The 15,888-nt window shown below is 34.6% G+C and overlaps 2 protein-coding genes across 3 annotated transcripts; one reads left to right on the forward strand and one right to left on the reverse strand.

Annotated features, from left to right (window-relative positions):
- Nucleotides 1–203: 203 nt before the first annotated feature.
- Nucleotides 204–2,536, forward strand: LOC134274769 (putative ankyrin repeat protein RF_0381). 2 transcript variants are annotated; one of them, XM_062757002.1, is made up of 5 exons: nt 204–285; nt 799–895; nt 1,075–1,235; nt 1,536–2,031; nt 2,062–2,536. In XM_062757002.1, exons 1-5 carry the CDS (start codon nt 253–255, stop codon nt 2,340–2,342), a joined length of 1,068 nt encoding a protein of 355 aa, XP_062612986.1. In that variant the 5' UTR covers nt 204–252; the 3' UTR covers nt 2,343–2,536. The 2 variants fall into 2 exon arrangements, with proteins under 2 accessions (XP_062612986.1, XP_062612984.1); XM_062757000.1 differs by having other exon boundaries at nt 1,536–2,536.
- A 1,709-nt stretch (nt 2,537–4,245) lies between these two features.
- Nucleotides 4,246–15,428, reverse strand: LOC134274770 (vacuolar protein sorting-associated protein 18 homolog; the record flags this gene model as incomplete). The annotated part of the gene is made up of 13 exons (XM_062757003.1): nt 4,246–4,376; nt 4,539–4,597; nt 4,938–5,075; nt 5,284–5,401; nt 5,871–5,992; nt 6,457–6,584; nt 6,991–7,075; nt 7,824–7,955; nt 8,110–8,250; nt 8,514–8,669; nt 10,555–10,628; nt 11,157–11,250; nt 15,276–15,428. Coding segments are annotated over 13 exons (1,461 nt in total), but the record flags the coding sequence as incomplete, so codon positions are not given.
- Nucleotides 15,429–15,888: the final 460 nt, after the last annotated feature.

A 15,888-nucleotide genomic window follows, 5' to 3' on the forward strand; every position in this document is an offset into this window, starting at 1 on the left:
TTTTGTCAAAGTTCAGGTAGGCAATATGAACTTATGAATTACATTATATATAATGTACAATTCGTTAGCATTGAACACATTGCTATACCGGTGAAAATGTGATGACCGTTTTTCCTCTCCTTCGTTTCCCGGGAAAATATTTAAGATCGGGTTCGGTATTCTGAAGGGAGGTAAACAAAAACTCCGGCCTTGAAAATAGATCTCAAAAAACGACAAAGCAGCAAAAAGTGAACACACAGTTTTGAAGAAAAGATGAACCCTTTTGACCCAGAGCTGTTAGAAGCTGTATGTAAATACGAAATCACTGCATCATTTTTTTTAATTCAGAAGTTATTTTAAGACCGAAAAATCATTGAACTGTCAGTATGTTTACCTGTTTACCAAAGTGATAATAACTGATAAACACGTGGGCTTACAGCGCTGACTAAGTGTAATTAAAACGCACTAAAAGTCCTTTTAGTTTATTTCCTCATTAAATTTGTTATTCTTACTGTTATCATAGGCTCGTTAGCTCAATTTTCATGAATAAATGATAGAAAGAAGACAGTCAAATCACTCATAGCACAAATTTTTAATACATTACAGTACCGTTGAACATGCAATATGCATTACATGTTTATTAATTGAATACAGTAAATGTATTACATTTAGCATGTACGATGTTTTGCGGAAATATAATAAGTGAAATCATTTCCATGCATGCAGTTAGCAACCATTAGGTCAGCTCAAGTGTCACGTACAATGTTTATATGTTTATAAAGTAAAGTTCATAATTACTCTGAGTAATTATCTTTACAGCTGATGATTGCTAGGATGAATAATCCTGGCATGTTCCAGAGCTTCTGGGAGTTGGATGAACAAGGAGTTGAAGAGGAATCAGAGGAAGAAATTCAAAGTAATATAGCATACAGTGTACGGAACATGTACAGAAGTTTATAATGATGAAATTTTTTGTGAAATACAAGATTATCTCCAATTATAAAGAAGACCTTTCTAAAAACAGCAAGAAAAACTTAAAGGAATATTATATATTATTTGAATAAATTGAAATACTATTATTTTTTGTTGCCATAGAGGATCCAAAGAAGAAGATACTGTGGGCAGCAGAGAATAATTACCTGGACATTGCCAAAAGTTTACTGGAGGAAGACCCCTCTCTGGTTAACAGTCGCGATAGTGATCTCTACACCCCTTTACACCGAGCATGTTATAATGGACACACAGGCATGGTAAAGGTACGGAAAAGACCCTCAGTATTTTTTTTTGGTGTTTCTCCTTTTCACAATTAAGTTTAGGCCATAATAAACAAAATTCCTAGATTCTCATCCGAATTTTTTTTACCAATCCCATTTAGAATTCAGATGAAGAAAAAACAGAAATAAAAAAAATTGAGGTGGGGGTAGAAAAAATATTTTTATTATGGCCTAAACAAGTAATTTTTATGTACATTTGTATATATAACACTATGATGATGTTGATAGGAAATACAAGTGTATGTTTGGATATTTAGAATATTTATCCCTTCTCCCCAACAGTTTCTCATTGACCACAATGCAGATATAGAGGCACAGACAGAAGATGGTTGGCATCCCATTCACAGTGCAGCGAGGTGGAACCAAGCAGAGGTGATTTCTGTTCTTCTGGAGCGTGGGGCAGACATAAATGCCAGAACCAATAGCGGATTAACTCCCCTTCATTTAGCGTCCTCAGAAAAGGAAAATGGAGAGGCGATCTCATTGCTTTTATCAAACTGTAACCTCAACACAGAAATCAGGAACAGTTTGGGAGAAACTGCAGAGGATATCTGTTCTAGAACAAGTGAACATTGTAAACTCTTTGAGGAAAGGAGAAAAAGGTTGGCTCAACAGATGACAAGTGTGCATCATCAAGGAGGAAGTATGGATAATGTGGATCATCCAGAAGGCAACCAGGGTAATTTGGGTCACTTGGAGGGAAATCAGGGTCATATGGGTCAAGTGGATGGAAATCAGGGTCATGTGGGTCATGTGCATGGAAACCAGGGTCATATGGGTCATGTGCATGGAAACCAGGGTAATATAGGTCACCAGGAAGGAAACCAGCATCATATGGATCATCTGGATGGAAATTCAGGTCATATGAATCACATGACTGGAAGTGGGTCAGTAGATCCTCAAGGGAACTTTGATTATGATACAACGGAAACTGAAGATCTCTCAGGGGAAGTGTTGAATTTATCTGACAATGTTGCTCAGGGATTTGAAGACTTGTATGTTTCTATGGATACTTATGAAAAGAATTCTGAATCGGATCAGTTTGAAAATAATGATCAAAACCATTATGCCATGGATGAAAACCCATAATCATAATTCCAAGACTTTGATTTTTTTATAATATGCCAAGCAAAACAAAGTATGTTTCCTTCTGTTTTAAAGAAGGGTTTATGGACTTCAGGGTTTTTGTTTTGTAATATGCACATCTTTGACATCAAGCATTGATTCTTTATAATGGTCAACGTGATATTATGCGAAGCATAACCGAGTTTCAGCACAATCATTTTTCATGGTCAACAATGTTGGATGTTATTTTTATTTTACTGTGTGTCTCATGAAGAAATGCAAGATATTAAATGATGTTTTCAACACTACTGGTTAGAAACCAGAAGAGTTTTTGCCATAGTAAGATGTCTAGTGTCCATCGGTCTGTCTGTCCATTTTTTTAATGAACACTCCTGCAGTTTTAGTCCTAATTCAGCGAGACCTGATTCACAACTAGTACCAAGATACTCAATTCTGTATTTGGTTTTGACTTTGAAAAGGAGTTTTGCCATGGTCACTAAAAATAGAAAAATTTCTAAAAATCTTTCAAAACACTACTACAGTTTTTGTTTTCTCAAGACCTTGTACACAACTATATTTTTGTGAAGTGCATAAATCTATTGATTAGTTTTTGATTTTGGCAAGTAAGAAAAAGGAAAGTAGAAATTCTATGAAATTCTTTGAAAGCACAACTCTTCCTTAGCTTGATCTCAAATTTCAATAAGTTTTGGGACACAAGAAGACTGTACTACAGTACACAAACTTTAAACCAGTAGAGCTACAGTCTCTTTAGCGACTTCTAGTGTACTGTAAAATTATTTCAAAACCAAAATTAGATTAGCGTCTTCAGATACATCAATAAACATGTTTGGTGAAGTGATATGTTTCTTTCTTAAAACTCTTGTGAATCTTATAAATCCTTGGATTCCATTTGAGGTGTGATGAAAGCTATTTGTATGCAGAATAAGTCTGCTTTAGGTACATGTGGCATAAACTGTTTAAATTTTAGCTTACAAAAACCTATATAGTAAAGTTTAAACTTCAGCATAAATTATTAATGAATAATATTAAAACTATAATCCAGAAATTTTAGAGTAGAAATGTGCAAATGCAAACTCATTCTCTAGTAATGTCAGTCCTTGCTCAATGAGTTTAGCAAATTGAATACAACCCTGAAACGAAAACAGTTTTTATAAACGGAGCACGAGCTCTGTTGTTGATAATGTTGACGTTTCACTGGGTGTGTTCAATTGTTAAACTCTGCACACACCACTGAGCACGGACTGACAACACTGGTGTTTTGGTTTTGTTTTCGCACATTTCTAACCTGAATTTTATGGAATAAAGTTTCAATATTATTCATTAATACACAATAAAAGTGCTCCTTCTCTTAAGAATTAAGGGTAATGTTAAAATTTGTGAAAGTGTAAGGATGTGTCAAACGCATCTAGAAATTTGAAGTTGTAATAACTTCCAGTGAAATAAGATTTTCATTATATTTTCCTATGAAATGCTATCGCAACATAAAAGGCATGAAATTATACAGAAAACTTGAGAAAATATTAACATCAAATCTGTGCCTATGCACCTTTAAGATGAATACATGAACATGCTTATTTTTATACAATGCTGTGAACTTGACAGGAAAGCCCAATATCCAACGATTAAAAAATCTTGAATGTAAATCAAAATTTGTTATGATTGATCATGTCCATGAAAGTGCATGTTTTCTTCTGCCTTGGCAGTTATTCACCTATTATATTGACCAACTGATTAGTTATAAATCAGGATTTAAGGACTTAAATTTAAAATACAAAAAAAAGCTAAGATTTACAAATATAAAATTTATTAGGTATATCACTTAATATTGCACAAAGTTCAACAAAGAGTCATTTAAAACAAAGCAACAAGAAATATTTTGGGCTTAACAAACTGACAGATATTGACCATCAAGCACTATGTTTATCTTGCACACTATTTCTCATTAATCCACGTGCCCTTTAATCCCCTCCTAGGTTTTACAGCCAGCCACTTAAAACATCCTGTTCATCTTCATCCACAAATGGTTTGCTTATACTCCTAAAAGACAGAAAGTACACATTAGTCTTGGGAGAAAATATTTTTATATGCAGTTTTAATGTGGTGATGATTTGTAGAATCCTATAGAGATAAAGCAATGTACATCTACTTTAATCCCAAGGTTAAATAAATTTAAATTAGCAATGCTAAGTTTGAGCTTACCTGATCATCATGTCCCCACAATAAATACACTCGGATGCCACTAAGTCATCCAACTCAGCCTGTCAATTAAAACAACAATCACAGGAACTGACTACCAATCATTATAACAATGCATATAAATGTAATTGATGATAGAAAATGTATGGCTGGACCAGGAATCCAACTAGAAACCCCCTACCCAGGCCCATATCTAAAGCCCAAACCATTTAAATTCCTATCTCCTTACAAAACTTTTTCATGTGTGAGTTCAGGGTGATTAATGGCACTAAATTATGTAACAGGAAGGGAAAAGATGCATGGCTGGACCAGAGAACCCTTGCATCATTAATCAGGTACTGAGCTATAAAGGTTGATATCCATGATGCATAACCATTATGTAAACAAGATAAACAAACAAACCTTGATGTCCTGTGTTTTGTCAGACTGATGATCTCCCCTGTTCCCTACAGATGCGGATCTCATATCCTCATTTTCGGCCAGTTTTCTCTGAAGTTCCTCCACTCTCTGACGCTTCTTACTCGTCAGATTTGGCAGAACCTACAAAAACATTTATCGTAGTCTATAACTGTATCATGATTATCTCTCAGGTTCTATCCTTAGAACAGAGGTATATTTAAAGTCATCAAAGGAAATGTCTCTAAAACTTGATATTAGGCTTTTGCTATGTGCATTCCCTCCCTCCAAAACAATAGAATGTATAACAATAGAACTTTTATATAAAAGCATTAAAAAGTATTACATGTACCTCCCCAATCAAGCAGTCATTGTGAAACTTGTGTTGGCATGGAAACAGATAAAATGCCCTGGCCATCAGAGGAAAGTTACAGGCAGCACATTTGTCTGTGGCATTAACAAAGGCATACCTGAAAAGGAAATACCTTGAGCATGTATAGTCATATCTATTCTTGGAAGAGGAAATTATCAATTGAACAGTAAACAAAGCCATGGTAAAGCAATTTTTTTTATTTCATGTGATTCCCCTCAGTAAATTATACTGTAGAAGTACTTTTTTTCCATGTGGTATTAATTTACGCTATGTAGGCGGTCACAAATTTTCCATGGAAATTTGTCCAAGCATACTTAATATATATGCAAGGCATATAGTGACAGTCTGAGAAATGTGCGTAATTTTCAACCCGCACTTTAAACAGAAATTGAGATTCTGAGGAATTATAACCACGTGGAAAAAAGGACATCTACAGTAGTACATTATTTGCTTTTATGAAGACTGTTTACTCACTCACTAATTTTCCTTTATCAGAGAGCTTCCAATATTCCATTGGATACAATACAATCTTTATAATAAATAACCGATTGAGACAAGTTCTGTACCTGTTTCTGAAGCTCTGTATTTCCTTCCTGATCTCCTCGGCACTGTGAGTCGCCTCGTCCATTTCCTCCTTCAGCTGATCGATGTGGTGGTTATATTCCTGGAGGGACGTCACTATGGCATCCTGAAAAAGTAGGTCAAACAAACCTTTCCAAACACTTACTGTGAAATCATTAATTTTCGTGGGGGTGTAATTTTCATAGATTTCAAGGTAAGAAAGAACCCATGACTTTATGTCAACCACAAATGCAATTTTTCACATATATTACTAATGAAAAATTCTTCAACTAGAAATCAAATTGCCATGAAGCAGTGTATTTTCTACAAACCATGAAAATATGACCCCTCAAAAATATGGGATTTTACAGTAATCATTTGTATAGATTTATCGTGTATTATGCCTAAAAAAGATCTTTATTACCAATTCAAATGGTATATCTATGTAGTGTGCCTTGTAATTTTTCATGTTAACTTTAGAAATCTCTCCCTTTTAAGAGAAAAATTTACTCCTGATGCATGAACTTATTTCAATTGAAACATTAAATTAACATTATATATGTGCATGTGTTTTATGATAAAATTGATTACTTTAAAGTGATCAATGGTCACAAAATCTGGGAAAAATGGTAGAATATCTTCAATTTTCAGTAGTTCACAGTCATGGAGGAACTCCATTGCTCGCTTGACATCTTTTTCATCTTCCACAACATGGCGGGCTAAATGAAAAAAGTTTTTTTTTAATCCTTTATATAATCCAGAATTACTTGGAGATAAGTAGTATCTAAAGGTACAAAAATAGGGAAAAAGTATTTTCAGGTTTTTTCAACAACTATTTCAAAATTGAATAAAATTAAATGTGATAAAAAAAATTACATTATTAATAATTCATAAAATAAGAAAATGAATCATTTCCAGATGGTTTAGAAATGATAGACAGGCCATTTTTAGTTATAATAAATAGAAAATGGCAAAAATATTGCTTTAACCAGGCATTAACTGCTTGCAGCATTTGTTCACATTGTCATAATCTTTTAAATGCTGAAAATAGGACCAAAATGCCTTGTAGTTTTAAGCCAAACAAACAATCCATACAGAGGAAAACTATGAAAAATTTCTTAATACCAATTCTGAGCCAGAGCTTCTTTCTGAGGTCTATGTTGTCTTCATCTGGTTTGTCAGCCTGTTGTTTGGCCAATTCTACATCCACCTACAAACACAACTGATTCATGCACACATCTTTTTCTACTTCCTTTTATTGAATGAGGATTATGTGAACTATTGTATGAAAAACACAAATTTTCAAGAGGATCAAATTTCGTTGATTTGTTATTTAAATGGTTTCATAGGTATTAAATTTTTCCTTGTCGAAAGTAACATTATTCAATATATTGTAATATGAACATTTGGTGTGAGATTTAATTTTATTGATAATTGTAAACAATGAAATCAATGAAATTATTATGAAATATTCAACTTATACATGTACTTATACACCGTAAACTAAATCTTGTCTTTAGCAATACTTTTTCCACTGAGTCCATAAAGAACAAGAAGTCTGTAAGCCAATGCTCACTAGTAATACCCCCGCTCTGATGTGAATATACAATATCATGTTAATAAACATACATGTAAGTTCAGTTATGGGCATATGCATGGAAAAATAGGAAATTTGCCATCAAATTCATATAAAAAAAAATCCCGCCATACTGCATGCCTCAACAAAGTATGTACTAAAATTTCAAGCATCTGTTATGAGTAGTTGCTGAGAAAACTGCAACGAAAATTTGTTATTTATGAAATGGACAGATGCACTGACAAACAGGAAGTTGACATCAGATTTGAACAAAATTGAATCCCACCATATAGCATGCCTCATGAAAGAGTGTGTGAAAAATGTCCTTCGGAGCGGGGGTATAATAAACAATTTTCATATGAAAACCCCTGCAAAATTTTACATCAAGAGCTAAATCCACTGCCTCTTCATACAGTCCCATCAGGGAGTAGATGTGTACACAGGCTCGCTTGTGTCCGTGCTCAGCACACAGCCTCAGAGCATACTTCAGGTCATAGCAAATTGTATCCTCATCCTATGAAAAAAATTAAATCACTAAATCATTCAACTCAGATTTATTCATTTTTAAAGCAAAAATTCATCATTTCTGAGAGAAAACTTCTTTTGATTTTTGTACCATAACAAAATGTTCTACTGCAAGATATACCTAAGATAGTATACTGTCTTACCATTCCCTGAATGTTGAGGTAGGTCATGAGTTGATCCGGTTTGATTTTGGCGTACAGTGACAACAGGTAATTATGGATAGCCTGGTCCTTGTTATCTAGCTGTTCTATACAAAACTCCAGGTATCGGATGGCCTCATTCCCCTACAACAAAGAGTTCTTTTGGTACAGTATTGATCATCTTAAAATATAAAACATCAAAATCCTTTAAAGTCTGCATTAACTAAATTATTCTTCATCTTATTCAATTTTCATGAAAAGGAATAATTTCCCATTTTTCAATTTAACTCATGGTCATCATTTTATTATATTTGTTGTAAAATTTTCAAAGACTCAGTAAGACTGTATCACTAAGTGATGGTACCAGTAGATTAGATTTGACCTGTACTTGTTGTGGTCGTACTGACCTGTTCCCTGTATTTATTGTGGTCGTACTGGACCAGGGCTGGGATGAGTTTCATTGGCTCCAGCGAGTCCTTCCTACTGATCCACAGACTGACTGTCTCCTTAGGAATGTACTGCATCAACAGGGGAGAGAACTTGTAGATCAACTCTGTGTCACTCTGTAAGCAGGAGTAAAGGTATTTCAAATGATCAATAAAGCAGAGCAACCTCTGCAAATGCCTCCAGACACATTTTACGATAGGTCTTCTTAATTCACCACCATTAAAGCCTATGATAGAGTTATTAGCAGTCAGTCAGGGTAAAATTTGCAACCCTGAAAGCTTGACAGGATAATGCCCACAAGAAATTTTCACTCAATGACTAACTGTTTGTGCAGTATTTTATAGTAAATCAATAACTTACCACTAATCCCATTGAACTACCTGTGTTCTGCCTGTAATTTCATCTGTTATTCCACTGCCTACTTATTATTTTCTTGACTTACATGCGATCTCACTGCCTGTAATTTCACTGGTCTATCTGTAATCTCACTAAACCACCTATAAGATCACTGACCTCTGTTATCTCAGCGATCTACCTGTAACCTAATTGACCTATCTGTGATTTTATTGGCCTACCTGTAATCTCACTGATTTACTTTTAATCTCACTGACCTACCTGTAATCTCACTGATTTACTTTAATCTCACTGACCTACCTGTAATCTCACTGATTTACTTTAATCTCACTGACCTACCTGTAATCTAGGGATGTCAAAATTGTCAATAATTGATATTCGAATATTCGATTGGAGTATTCGAATATATTCGAATATTCGATAAAATAAATATATTTTGAATTATAAAGTATATATTTTAACTCTCCTGTCAGCCAGTATATGTTGTATTAGGGATGTGCGATTTTATCGGTATACCGGTATATCGCGATTTTTTGTTGCGTGATACGTATCGTGATATGCAGACCTAAATACCGGTCTTTATGTACGTATTATAAAGTCAAGAAATTATTCATTTATTTGTTCAATCTTATATATTATAATTACAGAAAGCATAAAAAATGTTGTAAAAAGTGAAAAGAACAGCATCTTACCGTCCGAACATAATTGATTTTATATACATAAAAATTTCAAGAAAGTAAAATTTTGTTTTTTTATATATTTTTTTTAAGAAAAATAATGACTTTTCATATAAAATCATTGTAAAAACTGCTTCTAAAAATATCATGATATTATCGTGATATTGTGGGAAAAAATCGTGATATATCGCGATACGAAATTTTTAGAGATACCCATCCCTATGTTGTATGTCATTATTTTGGAATAAAATTTTACGTAGAGTATCGTAAATGCAAATTAATTATATTTTTAAAATTTTACAGAGTATATGAAGAGTATACATCTAAAATGTAATGAAAATTTGTTTTTGAAAATTCAAAAAATTCTTTAGTATGTTCCAGATTTACTGATCGTCTTACCAAAGTCTAAACTACTTACTCCAATTTATACCACTTTAAACAATTATCTACTGAACAATTAAAATCAATTAATTTTAGTGAAGTAATTTCCCGATAATTATTTTTAATGATATATACATAAACAAGGGATCCATGTGTTTTCTGAAAAACTGTGTCCTTACAACAATACAAACTAATTGTAGGTTATTGGTACTGTTATACCACTGATTAATTAATGATGAAAGAATAATTTATTCTAATAATTACACTCTTCACACTTTCAAAGTAATCCAAGAGGACTGTCTTTTAATTTTTTAAAATCAAATCTTATTCATGTCAGCTGTACAAACTTCATTCAATTTCAAATAAAACTTGTCAGATTTTTCTCTCTATTAAATGCTTATAGTTAAAAACCGAATATTCGAATCACAAATTTGTTTTCGAATATCAACTCATCGAATGAATATTCGAATATTCGCTGACATCCCTACAGTGTAATCTCATTCATCTACTTTTAATCTCATTTATCAACCTGTAATCTCACTTACTGACCTGTCATCTCTCTGACCTACTTGTAATATTATTGACTTACCTGTTTCATAAGCTGCGTTAGAGCTCCTTTGTAGTTGTCATGCTGGATGTGGTGGGTGATTACTTTCTCAAAATCTACATCAAATATATTTTAAAAATCTATGAAAACATATACAAAAGTACATGAACATACATTTTATAACACTGAATATTCAATTAAATACAGTGGACCTTCAGATATCCGGACGCCAGATATCCGGATGCTTCAGTATACGGACGATTTTTCATCGGAACAAATTTTTAAAATGTTATTCTGTCTTGTTTAACTGGTAATTCAAGATATCCATGCTTCAAATATCCGGCAAACTTTGGGAACCAAAGCGTCCGGATAAATGAGGGTCCACTGTATACATTTTACAATGATGACAAATCATCTGATTTCTTGCTCTGTACATAGAGTTAGAGAATACTGGAGCAAGATTCCACCGGCACTTTATCGACCTTGTAAATAGATCTGACCTTGTAAACAGAACTGACCTTGTAAATTGAACTGACCTTATAAACAGATCTGACCTTGTAAATAGAACTGACCTTGTAAACAGATCTGACCTTGTAAATAGAACTGACCTTGTAAACAGATCTGACCTTGTAAACAGAACTGACCTTGCATTAATACAGCAAAGAAGACCATGTCCTCCACATCTCCATGACTGGCAATAAGGTCATACACCACACCTCTATTGTTACTGACACATTCCTGTAATTAAAAAAATAAAATCAAATATGTAGGGAAAAACAGTATTGTGAAAGATGTCTGGGTTACTGTAGATTCCTAATTATATGCGAGGAATTGATTATTGCATAATTTCGCGAGAAGCATCACTCGCGAAATAAAATACTAACAGCACTTTTATTTATATGGTGTTAAAATACATGTAAAATCTCTCGATCAACCGTCCAATTGCGAATTATTATTCTGGTGATTTGCTGTTTAATAGACATTTTGCAATTAAAAGTACTCACAAAAAATAAGGAATCTACAGTACTTGATCTAGAAGTTATCCTTAAGATATTAAAAACAAAAATTTCATCAGAATATCTAGAAATTAATGAAACCTTTTTTTATCAATTCCCCAAAATAACCCAGAATTCTGTGAAAGACAGATAAATCTATCTTTATGAGAGTTGTTTATATATATTTCAATAAAGTAGAATATTGCATATCACATGCAAATAACAGTATAGTTTTCAGCACTATTGTGAAGTTATTTCCTTATACATTACAGACTTATCTGTATCTGTATCTGTATATATACGTCGAAGTGACCAATACTGGCTTTTCTACGACGGTGAGAGAACGCGTGTCGGACTTACTGACACAAGCTGTCGAGGGCGGTCTTGAAGGCCTCGACGGACTTAGCGCAAACTATATTGTCCTCCAGTTGGTTCCATTTGATGACTGTGTCCACAAAGAATGATGAGCGGTATTGGTTAGTTTTCGTAGATGTTGTTTCGAGACACTTGCTGTTATTTTTGACTTGAGATGAAAGAATGTTTGTATTTTCACAATTATCGAATGTTTTTAATTTGATTTGGCGTCTAGGCTTAGCTTTTTGAATGAAATTGTGAGTTGGTAGCCCTGGCACCAACCCCTCAACCACCTTATAGAGCATAATGAGTCGCAAGCTGGTCCTTCTATGCTGGAGCAGTTGTAAGTCCAGTTCCTTGGCCTTGGTGGTGATGAAGCCCTCTTCCCTGTTGTGGTAGTCTCGTTTTATGAAACGGATGGCTTTGCGTTGGACACGTTCGAGCTTATCTATGTCCTGTTTCTGAAATGGGTCCCTGACTATTGATCCATATTCAAGTGTTGATCGCACCATGGAAACGTAGGCTGTTTTCCTATAGTGTGATAAATTTCGTCGGAGAAATCCTAATGTTGAATTAGCTTTTTTAGTGATCTTGTTGATGTGAGTTGACCACTTTAAGTCTGACGAAATTTGGAGTCCAAGATAGGGGTTATTTTCAACCTTTTCCAGCACATGATTGTCAAGTGTATAAAATTTGCTGGTTTTTTGGCGTATGCTCATGATGTAGCATTTTTTGGCGTTGAAACGCATACCCCAGTCATTGGCCCACTTTTGCAAGTTGTTAAGGTCTTCCTGTAGTTTTTCCTGATCTCCATAGTTGTTGATTTGTCGGTATAAGAGGCAGTCGTCTGCGAACAGCCGGACTTGTGATGTTACGGAGTCTGGGAGGTCGTTAATGTGGCATAAAAAGAGCAGCGGCCCGAGGACTGTGCCTTGCGGCACCCGGACTCCACTGGCACCGCCTCTGATTTCTCGCCCTCTACTACTGTTCGCATTGTCCTTCTTGTAAGGAATGATGTTAGCCATGATAGTGTACTTCCTCTTATGCCGTACTGACTGAGTTTATGGAGTAGTTTCTGATGTGGAACAGTGTCAAAAGCTTTAGAGAAGTCCAAATTGCCAAATCTGTTTGTTTTCCTTTGTCATAATTTATCAGCAGATCGTTCATTGTTGTTAGAAGTTGTGTCTTACAGGAGAACCCAGATCTGAAGCCATGGTTTAGTGTTGTTAAAATTTTGTTTTTTTCTAGGTGTTTCAGTATGTGTCGACAGATGATATGTTCCAATAATTTGCTAGATACTGATGTTAATGACACAGGCCTGTAGTTCTCACTTGGTGTTTGTTTATGGTTTAGACTTGCATTTTACAATCTAGACATCTGACATCTTGGCTTTATCCCCATGACCTTTGTTGAAAGGCACAAAATATACCTAATCATAAGCAACTTGTGTACTAAATTTTAGCACCAATGTTTTCAATTTAATGATATGATCTAGGTGAGAATATACACCTTCTCACCCTGCAAACTTAGTTTATGTGACCTTGGTCAAGGGTCATGAAACAACCCATGGTCATAAACAACCTTTGTCCCAGAAAATAGCTTTTCATGTTTCTCCATCATAAATCAGGGTCTGAAGAATTTTACTCTTTGGAGCCCTAACAACTTATTTTGCCTATATGACCTTGGTTCAAGCACACATCTCTGGTAAGTGTCATCTGGGTCAATAATTTCTATTCAATCCCCCCTCCCCAAACTATTTCCATGGCAGGAGTAAAGGGACATTAAAATTGTTTTCAAAATAGATTTTATATTCTAACAAGAGGCCCAAGGGCCTTGAATCGCTCTTCTAATAGTTTATACAATCTATCCTAAGACCTAGGATGCAACAACTGACAAAGTTTGATGATTCTTAGCCAGTTAGGGCTGAAGATATTTAAATGTAACTATGAAATACTAAAAGTAGGTCATGGTGACCTACTTTTTGATTGAAATTTTCTGAGTCACAAGATGCAATAATTGACAAAGATTGATGATTCTAAGCCAATAAGTACTTGAGATATTTAAAAGTGGGTCACAGTGACCTACTTATTGGTCAACATTCTCCGAAAACCCAAGGTGCATTAACTGACAAAGTTTGACAATTCTAAGCCAATAAGTACCCAAGAATACTTAATATATATAGCCATAAATGTCACAAGTACGTCACCGTGACCTATTTTTTGATCGACATTCTCCAAAAACCCAAGATGCATCTACTGACAAAGTTTGATGATTCTAAGCCAACAAGTACCTGAGATACTTAAATATAGACATAAAATGTCAAAACGAGGTCATCATGACCTACTTTTTGGTCGTTAATCCCCTAAAACCCAAGATACATCAACTGACAAATTTTGATGATTCTAAGCCAATTAGTACCCAAAATACTTAAATCTAGCCATAAAATGTCGAAAGTAGGTCACAGTGACCTACTTTTTGGTCGACATTTTCTGAAGACCAAAGATGCATCAACTGACAAAATTTGATGATCATAGGACTAATAGTATTCAAAATATGCCTTTTAAACAATTTTGAAACAAATGCCTGCAAAGTTCAAAAAGTAGGTCACAGTGACCTACTTTTTGATAAATATGTTTTAAGGCCCCAAGATGCATCAACTTACAAGATTTGGTGATTCTAAACCTCTCGGTGTCTGAAATAATGGGATTAAATGTTTTAGAAAAGATTAGCCATAAAGTTCAAAAAGTAGGTCAAGATGACCTACTTTGAAGTTGTTGTTGTTTGTGGACCCAAGATGCACCAATTGACAAAGTTTTATGATCATAGGCCTTAAAGTGTCCAAAATATGCCTCCAAATCAATTTGAAAACAAAAGCCTGTAAAATTTAAAAAGTAGGTCACCGTGACCTATTTTTGCATTATCATGATGTCAAGTCCTGAGATGCATCAACTTACAAGATTTGATGATCCTAGTCTTTATAGTTAGCAAAATATCAATGTTTTTAATAAGTGTAAATTTTGGTCAACTTTAAGTGACCTTGAGACCATGCCCTTTGCCCCAGGGTCATGCCTTGAACAATTTTTAATCTTCAACATATCCCGACCCTTGTATGTAAGTTTGGTGAAAATCTGCCTGGTGGTTCTGGAGAAGAAGATTTTTTAGCAACCAGTACTTTTGGTTTTATTTCGTGATTATCTCCCCTTCTTTTAGGGTCCCACCCCTAGTTTTACTATAAATGGTAGCCCTTGGGCCAAGGATACCCTGTGACAAATTATTTGACAATAATTGGCCAAGGGGTTCTTGAGTTATGGCCAATATTCAAAAAAGTTAACGCACACCGCACAAATGGCCATAGCATTAGCTCTTTGAGCCTTTGGCTCAGAAGAGCTAATAAACTGGCAGACTTTAGAGTACCTTGTTTTTAGGCTCAGCAAGGAACATTCGGAACTCCTCTTGAATCTTTTGATACTCTTTGGATTCATCCTGTCCTTGCTCTTTCATCTCTCCCAACTGGTTCAGGAAAATCTCTATTAACCAAGTAACCAGCATCGTTATCTGAGTCTTGTCCTAAAAAAGAAGCATTCACAAAGGCTTACAATATAAAGCTGTTAATTTTTTAGGTTTCTCCATGTCAAATGTCTGCCTCTCCTAAAAGAGGTTCAGTTTTTTTTAATGCTCATATTAATAAATGTTCATGTATTTATACCAGAAAATGGAATAATTTTGCAGTACTTCCAGTAACACTCTGGATTAAAAGATCTTAACAAGAGGCCAATGGGCCACATTGCTCACCTGAGCAATGTGGCTAGCAAAAAAGCATAAATTAGTTTATTATTGAAAAGTTGAAACCCAATAGTGGTCCCAAACAATCCTTAAAAGGGAGAGGGTATGATTTGAACAAACTTGAATCTACACTTACTAAGGACGCTTGCATGTTTCTTTGACTACCTGTGGCTTTATTGCCCTTTATATTTGAACTTACATTGTGCCCCCCCCCTACCCCCAGGGGTCACGACTTGAACAAAAT

Source organism: Saccostrea cucullata, unplaced genomic scaffold, assembly GCF_032062105.1.
Source record: "Saccostrea cucullata isolate Sc308-1 unplaced genomic scaffold, CSIRO_AGI_Scuc_v1 ctg18985, whole genome shotgun sequence".
Taxonomy (NCBI): Eukaryota; Metazoa; Mollusca; class Bivalvia; order Ostreida; family Ostreidae; genus Saccostrea; species Saccostrea cuccullata.